The sequence below is a fragment of the Eubalaena glacialis genome, chromosome 4, assembly GCF_028564815.1.
Source record: "Eubalaena glacialis isolate mEubGla1 chromosome 4, mEubGla1.1.hap2.+ XY, whole genome shotgun sequence".
NCBI lineage: Eukaryota > Metazoa > Chordata > Mammalia > Artiodactyla > Balaenidae > Eubalaena > Eubalaena glacialis.
Window position 1 is genome coordinate 70,634,470 of NC_083719.1, and position 11,949 is coordinate 70,646,418.

At 37.1% G+C, this 11,949-nt stretch overlaps 1 protein-coding gene across 4 annotated transcripts in view; it reads right to left on the bottom strand.

Moving 5' to 3' along the window:
- The window catches only part of TMEM161B (transmembrane protein 161B), a 132,793-nt gene extending 121,423 nt beyond the window's left edge, over nucleotides 1-11,370 (bottom strand). For all 4 annotated transcript variants that reach the window (XM_061187985.1, XM_061187984.1, XM_061187983.1 and 1 more), the window contains exon 1: nucleotides 11,255-11,370. In XM_061187985.1, the coding sequence (XP_061043968.1) occupies nucleotides 11,255-11,257 (3 nt within the window). In that variant the 5' untranslated portion in view covers nucleotides 11,258-11,370. The remainder of the gene's footprint in view (nucleotides 1-11,254) is intronic.
- Nucleotides 11,371-11,949: the final 579 nt, after the last annotated feature.

Below are 11,949 nucleotides of genomic sequence, written 5' to 3' on the forward strand. Positions count from 1 at the left end.
AGAAAGGGAATTGGAAAACACAATTATCAACAACTATGATTTGAACTCAAACGACATGGGTTTTCAAATTTAAATGTTTACAGAATTAGTCCGGTTTGCCAACATGGATGTTTTGCACCACAAAATTTAATTTCTTTAGAGTAAAAAGTACAAGCAGAAATTTTTATTGTTTCCGAATTCAGAATAAGAAATTTAATGTACTTTAAGACTAAGGTCCAAAACCACAAACCTTCAATAAAATGCCTCGGTTCACCCTAAATATCTTAATTAGACCTACAACATAGTAGAATGCATGAATTTGACATAACTATATTCAGTAACAGCAGCTCCAGATTTTCTGCTGAAGATGATAGAAAGCCGTTTTTCAGAATGTGATTAAACTTAGAAAAAAACTTAAGATATTTTTCTTATGATATAAATTGATAAGGCAAAGTGGAAGACCAACAACAAATAGAGTGCAAGGATCAAGATGCTTTTTCCCAAGGACACAGGACACTCTAATTAAATATAATTTATAAACCATTCTATTAATTTCAACACCATATGTGTTGAAATTAATAGTTGTTTATTTTGTTTTTTATAAATTTATTTATTTTGGGCTGCGTTGGGTCTTCATTGCTGCCCGTGGCTTTCTCTAGTTGCGGCGAGCGGGGGCTACTCTTCGTTGCAGCATGCGGGCTTTTCATTGCGGTAGCTTCTCTTGTTGTGGAGCACAGGCTCTAGGCGCGTGGGCTTCAGTACTTGTGGCACGTGGGCTCAGTAGTTGTGGCTCGCGGGCTCTAGAGCGTAGGCTCAGTAGTTGTGGCTCGCGGGCTTAGTTGCTCCACGGCATGTGGGATCTTCCCGGACCAAGGCGCAAACCTGTGTCCCCTGCATTGGCAGGCAGATTCTTAGCCACTGCGCCACCAGGGAAGTCCCTAGTTGTTTATTTTAACAGATAATTTTCCAGTTATAGTAGGTTGAATAAATTATGCAATATCTCATGTAAAGCAATACCATACAGTCATTAAAATGTTGATGAAAACTTAAATATTTTTAAAGATGTTAACAAGCTACTTTATCTCTAAGCAAAACAGGCATAAATGTTTTATTATAATACTGATAAGTAACAAACAAAAGGTTTAATGTAAGACATCCTTAAATTCTGCCACTCTTCCTTAACTGTAAGAGTATTTTCTGAAAATATAAAAAATTTCCCTACAGATCTATATTCAAAAAAGCTATTAGTCAAAACTAATAAATTTATATTTGACATTTACAAATCATCTTGCTTGTTCTAACCAATTCCTCCTCATTCCTCAACATTCATTTCCTCTATAAAACCTTCCTGGCTACTAAAAAACATATGCATAACTCCAAAACAGACTTTATTATGCTGAGCTGTAATTTAAGGGTCTCTCCCCCACTAGAACTGTACTTAACTCATTTCTTCAGCCCCAACTCCATTCCCAGGCTTTCATTACAAGTCGAATATTTACTTTTTAGATGAAATAAAAGGATAAAGCATAAATTTGCCCACTGTTCTTCACTATATTCAGTTTCCTATACATGCCAAACACTGAACTTTATTTACAATAAAGAAGAAAATTATTCACTTTAAGACTGAAAGACAATATATCATGCACTCTGCATACCTCAGAGTTAAGAGTTGTAGCTATTTTTGGGGTGGGATAGGGAGGGTGGGAGGGAGGGAGACGCAAGAGGAAAGAGATATGGGGATATATGTATATGTATAGCTGATTCACTTTGTTATAAAGCAGAAACTAACACACCATTGTAAAGCAATTATACTCCAATAAAGATGTTAAAAATAAAAAACGCAGAGTTGTAGCTATTTTTACAAGATAATCCTCTCAATTTAATGCAGTAAGTATTGCAAATACTTTCAAACTTTGGTTAAGTGTGCTAATAAAGCTTTATTAAGCAATTCAAAATAAAAATTTCAGCTTATCTCTAAATTTTAAGCCAAATACAAAAGCCAAGAAAACTTAATGTACACCCCTAATATTAACTGTAAGAAAAATGCATTCATTGTTAATATTTTAATATGTTGAGTAATTAAACACCAGAATCGAGGTAGTTCTGTCACTAACTAGCATTAGTACAGCAACTAGACAAGCCCCTTCTAGGACTCATTCCTTATCTACAAAATGACAGGAGTTGGCAAATGATCTCCAAAATCTTAAAAAAGCTTACTGATGATGACTGCAATACTTTAATTAAATAAACAATAGATTGTTGGCATTCACATATTTACCATTTCTAAGCCACCATCAAAGCCTGTGATATGTGGTTATTGCTAATGGGAATGAATAATTATCACTTCCTCATAAGAATTAAATGAGCTAATATTTATAGGAGACCTGCATAGAAATCAGAGCTCCAAGTTAATGTAAAGGAGTACACCTAGCCCACTGCCCAGCATCTTACCTCAAATAGTGGTTTGCAGGAATTTCTCTTAGGAGATTTGTGAATGCCAGAGGTTCTACAGTCCTTTTTTTTTTTTCTTTTTTTAAACTTAGCTACTTGGCCAATTCTCTCTTATTAAATGATTTTCTTTATGATTTGAAAAAATTTTTAGTCACTATCAAGAGAAAGAACTATGATGACCATAACTACTTCTGACAGTAATGATTGAGAAACTCTCTATTAAAGTCCAGAATAAGTACTCAATAAATGTTAGTTGAAATCAAATTAAAAAATAGTTTTAAAGAACTAATGTCTCAGTTAAAGTTACTACTTACACTACAATGAATTTTACCAAAGCTTTCTTATCTGTCCCTCCTGACTGGCATATATATTTCGTTGGCAATTCTAACTGCAGCTATCCAGATTCTTTTCAAATTCCTTTATGGCTTAAAAATTGGACTAGGAAAAGATTAGTATAATCAACATGAAACATCTGACCTATCCAAACAACTAAACTGTCTAGGAACAAATGATACAGTAAGGCTTCATTGTCTTAACGTTAATTAAGACAATAGGGAACAGAGCGGGAAGTCAGTAAGCATAAACTTAAACAGAAGTAAAATTCTACTGATGAATTAGCTACTAATAAAAACAAAACTTTTGAGGAAAAAAAGGCATGGCTTCTCTTTTGAGCAAGACTGTATCCAGAAATAAATGATTCTAGTCATGGAACACTTAAATGCATATGCCCATAAACCATAAAGAACTGGAACTATTTTCTAATCAATTATTTATACTCACCATAAAAATAGCCAAAATCTTCAGAAATGATAAAAATACTTAATAAACACTCAAGTTAATGAAGTTTTAGTCGAGCAGAACCCTCCAGTATGACTTTTTCTTTCAGGAAAAGAAAGCAGGCAACTATGGCACTGCTTTTTCTAAGTGGATCATTGCACGTAGGCAAACAGTGGAAATCAACAGGTAGAAGATAACAACAATCAGCTAAGCACTGTGTAAAGGGTAGACATTAAAAATATATATAAAAAACAAGCAATTCAAGATTACTGTTTCAAAAGGCTTTTATTACTTATCACAAAGCTAAAAGTATTAAGTTTATTTAAAAAAAGAAAAATGGCCATAGCCTTAGCAGTGCCTTATCTGTGACTGATGGCAGTCTACTATCATATATTTATAATATGGAGCTTGTTGAAGTTCCTACTTCCTAAGTAATTTCTACTGTTGGAGAAAAGTCTCCCTTTCTCTAACCAATGCCCCTTAGTATTTCCATCTCATCTCTTCTTCACAATCCAAACCTCTCTACTTCCAAGAATTTATTGCAAAGATTCATCATTATCATCTAGCACTTCTATTTTTTTCCCTAAAGGATCTTTATAATAAATACCTAGCTAGCTAGCTAGCTAATTAGTTTATGGTCTGTCAGGAGTTACATGGGGAGATAACTTTTACAAATTCTTCTAGCAGTAAAAACCTTTACTAGAGTGTGCTGAATGTCTGGGAGGGAAGGCAAGATACACTACAAGACCACATTCTTCTTTGCAACTCAGGGAGGGAACAAAGTTCTAGTTGCAAGCAATAGGTAATCCAAGTGAAAAGAAAAGGAGCAAGCCAATCCTGAGAGCCCTCAGGAAAAGAAATGGGCTGTGAGACAGGCTTGGAACAAATGTGACACACTACATGCTTACGCTGATAAGAAATTCCAATTCACCACAGGTCCTCATCCCCAGTTCTCTAATTGCTCCACACTTCATCAGTGTTACTAGTTCAACCCCAGGCCTAAGGGAAATTAACGCTTTGGCATGAAGGAGTGCCAGTTAAGGTAAAAGGAATATGACAGAATCCTTATTGTGACTTACTGCAGCAGTGTCAGATGTATTTAGCATCTGAGTTAGAAATGCCAATCATTAGCACTACACATGACAGTAATAATTAATTTCTCTAATACCATGAGATGTGATACTAGGTAGTAACTAGGTTGGGAAGGATTTTCTAGAAATATAATCACTAATTATAATATTACTTCTATAGGAAAATGTTTTTGAAATTCAATCCTTTCATAAGTTAAAACTTATCAAAGATAAACAATAAGATTGGCACAACACTACAGTGGCCAAACAGCCTGATTTAGAAGTCAAATTCCACCACCACTAGATGTGATTTTGGATGAATTACTCTAATGTTGCTGTGCCTCCATTTCTACTTCTGTAAAACAGAGGTTAAAAAAAAAAAGGAGGTAAAATACAGAGATTAAAAAAAAAATAGTAGGAAGTTAAAAAAAAAAACCCAAGACTGAATAACTTTATAAGTATTTAGTTAAGTTAATATAAGTAGAGCAGATAAATATTAACTTTAAATAAATGTAGCTATTATTGCTATTGAGGAAAAGTAACACTCAATTTCTTATCTACCTGACATATTTCCACTACTTACCCTTAAAGACCTAGTCCAATCAATCCTTTGTGAAATCCTTCTTAAACTCCACACAAATTGAATATTCCCTCCTTTGTTCCCTCAATGTACATTCAACTAAAAGTACATCAATAATATTCACAAAATCACACATTCAGAATCACAGAACCTTGAAACAAACTATGGAGGTCATCTAGTTCTGGTTCAAGCAGACTTTCAATGCCATATATTTATTGTATTCTTCCCAAAGTCATTTTTAAAGATACGCATGTTTGAGCAGTTGGTTTTTGTAACATCTTACAGTTTTGTTTTTTGTTTTTTTTTTTTTTAAATTTATTTATTTATTTATATTTATTTTTGGCTGTGTTGGGTCTTCGTTTCTGTGTGAGGGCTTTCTCCAGTTGCGGCAAGCGGGGACCACTCTTCATCGCGGTGCGCGGGCCTCTGACTATCGTGGCCTCTCTTGTTGCGGAGCACAGGCTCCAGACGCACAAGCTCAGTAGTTGTGGCGCACGGGCTTAGTTGCTCTGCGGCATGTGGGATCTTCCCGAACCAGGGCTCGAACCCGTGTCCCCTGCATCGGCAGGCAGACTCTCAACCACTGCGCCACCAGGGAAGCCCCATCTTACAGTTTTTAAAAAATAAATAAAACACTATAATCAGATATTAAAATCCTGAGCTTCAACATCAAAGTATCAAAAGGTGAAATTATTTCAGGTTTTTCTAAATCTTTGTTTATGGTCAAAACATAAAAGATATTTAATTTACTTTAACAAAAGAATGACTAAGTCTGTTTAATGTAGGTAAAGATACAATGTAAAATCAGAATATTTTGAGTGAATAAGTTATATTCTCCCAAGATCTGTAACAACTTAAAAGACTAAAAATATGTGGCATAAAAAATGTAATCTATTCAGTAAAATATAATATCACCTACTAATATATGATTTAAAAAAACACATTTCTATTATTTTTCTGTTCACTGTATGGAAAGATGATAATACATGGCTTTATTGAAAGATTCCCACTATAGTTAAAGAAACTATGAGCTTTGTGCCTGACACTATAACACTTTTCTAGGGTGCAGTTCATAAACACATATTCAAAGATACCAGGTATATAGGCTGAATATATATATGAACTCAAATCTATTTCAATGTCACCTCCTCATTGTGGCCTTCCCTGAATGCCCTATCTAAAATAACCACCTCAATCATTTCCTTAACTCTGTTCTATCTTTCCTTATTGTATTTACCACAACTAAAAAATATTATGTCTCAATTGATTATTGTCAGACTCTCTCAATAAAACATAAGGTCCATAAAGACAGGAATGTCTCTGTTTTATAAACAGTTATATCTCTGTTGCCAAGAACAGTACATGACATACAGATACTGCTTAACAGACAATGAATGAATGATTGAACAAATACTTTTGAAGTAAAAGCATGATTTTTAAGTGTTTGGTGAAACAAAAGACACAATCATTTCAGTTAAAAACAAGACAATGTTCATCTCACCAGGACTTTAAAGATTTTTTTTTTTTTTTTTTCTGTAACTCAAGGGTAGGTGGTACAGAAAGAGTAGGAGGGCAGTGTACAAAACGGGTTTATTTCTTCAAAGTTCCTTTGGGGCAAGTTGGTGTTCATTCTTGACTTAGTAACATGGGAAAACCATGGCACAATAGTAAGAAAATAATAAATTCTCTCTTAAAAAATGAACACTTTAGAATATGTTCTGATTTTCTAAAATCAACTATATTTGCTTTAAGCTTCTACCCCAGAGCAAACAAGCAAATTAATTATCTAAAAAGTGGACAGAGCCCAAAGTATAAACCAGTCTTAAGAATCAACCTTGAATCAACCAAATGCTAACCAAGAGAAGAGTCTCTACGATTATTTGAACTAAGCCTCTTTTGGAAAGAATTAGTAAAGAAGTGGAGGAAAAGTCAGAGAACTGAGAAGAGGCCCAAATCTCTGCCACTATGTGGCAAAGTGATGAAACCTGACCAGAATCCATCCTTCAAACTGCACATTCTGGGCCATAAAACATTTAACAAATTAAAAGGATAGAAAACATACATTGTCTGCCCTCAGATCACAATGGGATTAAACTAGAAATCAGTAACAGAAAATAACTGGAATATCCCAAAATACATGGAGACTAAACAACATGTCTCTAAATAACACAGGGGTCAGAGAGGAAATCTCAAGAGAAATTAAAAACATTAATTTCTATGAACTAAATGAAAATGAAAACACAACTAATCAAATTTTATGGGATACAGCAAAAGCAGTGATTAGAGGGAAATTTACAGCATTGAATGCATATATTAGAAGAGATCTCAAATCAATCACCTAAGGTTCCACCTTACAAAACAAGAAAAAGAGCAAACTAAATCCAAAGTAAGCAAAAGCAAAGAAATAATGTGAATTATTTTCAATGAAATTGAAAAGAGGAAACCAATATAGAAAAATCAATAAAACCAAAAGCTGGTTCTTCAAAAAGATCAATAAAATCAATAAGCCTCTAGACAAGCCAAGTAAGAAAAAAAGAGAGGACACAAATTACTAATATCAGAAATGACAGAGGCGATATCACTACAGATCCATGGACATTAAAAGGATAATAAAGAAGCACTATGAACAAGTTTATGCCCACAAATTTTATAACCTGGATGAAATTAACCAATTTCTGAAAAATACAATTTGCCAAAACTGACACAAGAAATAGACAATCTGAATAGGCCTATACCTACTAAAGAAATTGAGTAAATAATTAATAACCTTCCAAAACAAAAAGCACCAGGCCCAGTAGGGTGCACTGGTGAATTCTACCAAACATTTAAGGAAGAAATTATACCAAGTCTCTACAATCTCTTTCAGAGGACAGAAGCAGAGGGAATACTTCCTAACTCATTCTATGAGGACAGCATTACCCTACTACCAAAACCAGGCAAAGGCATTACAAGAAAAACAAACAAAAACTACAGACCAGTATCTGTCATGAACATAGATGCAAAAAGCCTAAACAAAATACCAGCAAATCAAATTCACAGTGTATAAGAAGAATCGTACACCACAACAAAGCAGAATTTATTCCAGGTATTTGAGGCTAGTTCAACACTCAAAAATCAATTAAAGTAATCCACCACATCAACAAACCACACATCTGATTATCACTCAGCACAAAAACCTCAATATCTCCATCAAAGTTTCTAATGTCTGCATTACAGTTCCTTCAAAGTGCTTTAAGGACCACCACTTTCAGACTCAACTGTAAAACTCATTAAAAATTAAATTCTCAGACTCCACAGAGAACTGGTGTCCTAATCCACTTTTCAAAACTCAGTTGAAGTCACCTATTACATGACTCCCACCCCCCCCCCCGTTAGAATTAATTTCTTTCCTCTGTACTATTCTTTGAACACATTACATGTATTTCTCTTACAACTTATACCACATTATCTCTTCCCAACAGCCCTCCCCATTCCCCAAAAAGAAAACTTTCTCATTAACTCTGATTAAGGCAGAGGTTCACAACCTTTTTTTCACAACCAACACACCACAGCACAATCCCACAGTAAAAGTTACTAGAGGATGTTACATAGATAAAATAAGCCATGCAATTCCTGCAATTCCAGGAGTTAGCTCTAATCTACTTTTCTCCCACAAAGCAGCCTAAATGGTGTAAAGATCTATTTGATTAAAGTTGGTCTATAATTTTCAAAAAGTATAATAAAATAGCTTTGTTCCTTTAGTAAATTTTCTATGGACTATCCATTCTCACATCATGAAAGCAAAAAAATTAAGGGTGAATACTCAGTATTTTTGGTCTGGATCATGAGTTTATATCGACTAAAACAAAAATAAAATCAAGGTGTAAAATAAAAAAGGCTTTGCTTTCCATTCTATGGTTGTATTTAAAACAGTAGTAAAATACTTGACCAAACATATTGACAAAGATTCCAAGTATTACCAACCTGATATATTAAAAAATGAAAAGGTGAATGATTTAAAAAAAAAAAAAATCCAACTTGAGAAACCAAAGGAGGGATGGGGGGACAGGACAGTGGAAATCAGACTAAATTTTACTTAATCAGAAACTTTCTGAAAATTCTGAAAAAAGTCCTGGGTGAAGTCACAGAATCATAAATTAATATTAGAGTTAAAAGGTGTTTTAATTCCTATCAAGTTCCACTTATCTAGAAGGAAATTGGAATTCTTATCTATGTTGAGTGATTTTGCCAAATTCATACAATAATGGGCAGAATCTGGGTTTTCTGACTTCTGTGCCCTTTTCATTATATCATTAGGACCAAGCAGTGCACAAGACCTCAATTCAACTAAGATGAATCCTAAACAAATTCAACCCTTGTTCACTTCATGTAATAGCTAAACCCTTTCCTTGCATATACAGACATTATCGATTTCATAGTTGGGGAAGGTAAAGCTGCAAGCTTAGTAATTAACTCAGAACTATAAGCAATAACAAAATGGAGAGTAAACTATCTGGCTCCTGGTGACATTCTCCAGGTGACATTCTCTTAAGTGGCATTTTGATAAACATCATGAGTTCACCTTAACTTAAAACAAAACTACCTTTTTTTGAGCTGGCAGGGGGAGAGGGGTTCTACTTCTATAACTACAGAATACTGAGAACAAGTTCACATTCAGCTTCTTTGTGACAATTATAAATTTAAAGTTTTTAATTACACCCTATCTTCAACTTTTCAGACCAAGATATCAAAAACTGAGCTGAAATTTAAGAACTGGAGATTCGGGTTATAGTCCAGACTGTGCCAAACTATCGCTACTTTAGGTAAATCACTGCCTATTTCTAGACATCAGATCCTTCCCTCTATAAAATTGGGGTTGGGGGGAGGGAGGAAGGTGGTTACGCTAGTTTTATTATCTTTGGTTCCTTCCAGTTTTACTGTTCCTTATCTTTGTCTAATTTCATTGATACAAAAGGAGGAAAAAAAAACTGTTAATGATTACAAATTGTTACTATTCACTGAGGTTTAAAGAAATACACACACACACACACACACACACCAGTGCCCAAAAGAGTCAGAGGTTAGTTGGTAAAGAGCACCAGGAACCACATTATTTTGAAGTTCTTTTGTTTCACAGTCAGTTAAGTTTCTATAAATCATTCAAAAGTCAATCATCATACACAGCAGCTGAACAATGTCAACATTTGATCCTGAAAAAATATGGCAAACTCCAAATTCCAAGACAGAATGTCTTCCAGATGAGGATTTGAAATCTTTTATATAGTCAAGTAATTGACAATTTTGAACATTACCAAACCCCTGTGATATTGGGAAACAGCAAAGGTTAAGAAATCCTCCCACTGCCACCCTTCTGTGATCTGGAAATGGCTTACTGCAAAGAACCAACAGTCCCCATAGGACTTAGGTAAGCAAGACTCAGGAATTACCCACCCACCTTGTTTACCTATAACAAGGGCAGACATAGCGCCTGCAAATTCCCATTCTTTGCTTCAAAAATGACTAGTTGAACTGCTTGTCCCCATAGAGCAACTGGAACAAAATATTACCCAAATTCCAAGATCTCTTCCCCTAGGTTCCTGAACTTTGGCCCACCCTCAGTCTGAAACAGGATACAACCCCCCAACAGTTTTTCCTCAGAACAGGTTTGCGTGGGGGTAAAACTTTCTCTGATTTACAGTCCAATCCCTTTCATCTCACTTCCCCACACCCAGTTCTTTCTAGCCTTGTTTTCTCCTGCCCATAAAAGAAAAGCTCTTTTGCCTAACCTTTGAGACTCTTGCAGATCTTATGGTCAGGGCACTCTCCCTACTCCAATAGTTCCCTCGCCCACGCCCTTGCTATTCCTTTCGAATATAGACCCTGCTTATTAAGTCCAGATTTTTTATTTGACACCTTTTCCAACTCCACAAGGTTTGAGTTTGAAAGATAAACTGACTTTGCCGTTTCTTTACTTTGCCCTTTCTTTAAGTAACAGGTGTTGATCCTTTACAAGAAGGGAATGTACTGTGTCCACCTGGAAAGGCTATAGGCATTTCTAAGATCTGAACTTCTTGGTCACTGCCCTACAGCTGAGAGTAAAGGGAGGAGATCATCAACCGGCAAGGTCAGCTCTAGGACCACCTGGCCCACGGCCATACACAGTAAATGGGCCATGAACATTCTGACTACCTATTCCGTACTCCTGAACAGATCTCGCGGTTGGGCAGGACAGATGCTGCTTCCTCTGGGGCCCCGGCGCCCCGGAACAGGTGGTAGGTCCTGTCCTACCGCTCACCCCACTGCTCCCGCCCGCTCCATCCTCCCTCAGCTGGGCACCCGACCGGCTCCCTTCACAGGACTGACCTCCCGGCCCCTTCCTCCCGACTGTTGTTATTCCAGCCCTCACAGGAGGACTCACCATGGCGCCAAGGACAGGTCGTGGACCAGACGCCCAGGAGTCGCCGGGGCCGTCCGGGACCTCCCCTCACCACTCTACAGCCGGGATCCACTCGACACCGCGAGGGAAAAGATCTTCCGGCTCTGCCGGAAGTTCAGCCTGAGCGGGACAGGAAGTCCCTCCCCTCTGCTGAACGCCGGCGACCCCACGCCACGCAGAGGTGAGGCTACGCAGGACGTCCTTCATTGCCACTTCCGTGGGCGCTAGGTTAGAGACTGGGGGAGGCGCTGACCTTGAGAGCGCACGCGGGAGGCGCAGGCGCAGCACAGGTAGGTAGGTGGGCGGGCGGCGCGCCACTGTCGCGCCTGCGAGGAGCCAGAGGTAGGTTGGGTGGTGTTGGCAAGAGCGCAGCCTCTCTCTACAAGGTGATGGAGATAAAGGTTGGTGAATGAGGTGGGAGCCGACTCCAGATCCAGCGGATTTCTTGCGGGAGAAAACCACAGTTAAGCCCCGCTCTTGCTGAGACAACACTGAAATTGCCTCAGCTCAGCCACGCCCTTTCTGTTTTTACCTTCTCGTTTTTCTAGCTGCCCTTTCTTGGAGACTTTCCTTACAGACCTGTCCCTCTGTCGTCTCTGCTCCGTGCTTTAGTGGGCTCTTCCAGCTCTATCCTTCCTCAGGGCAGTGGAATTTGTTCGTGAGAAATTTCTTCGTTA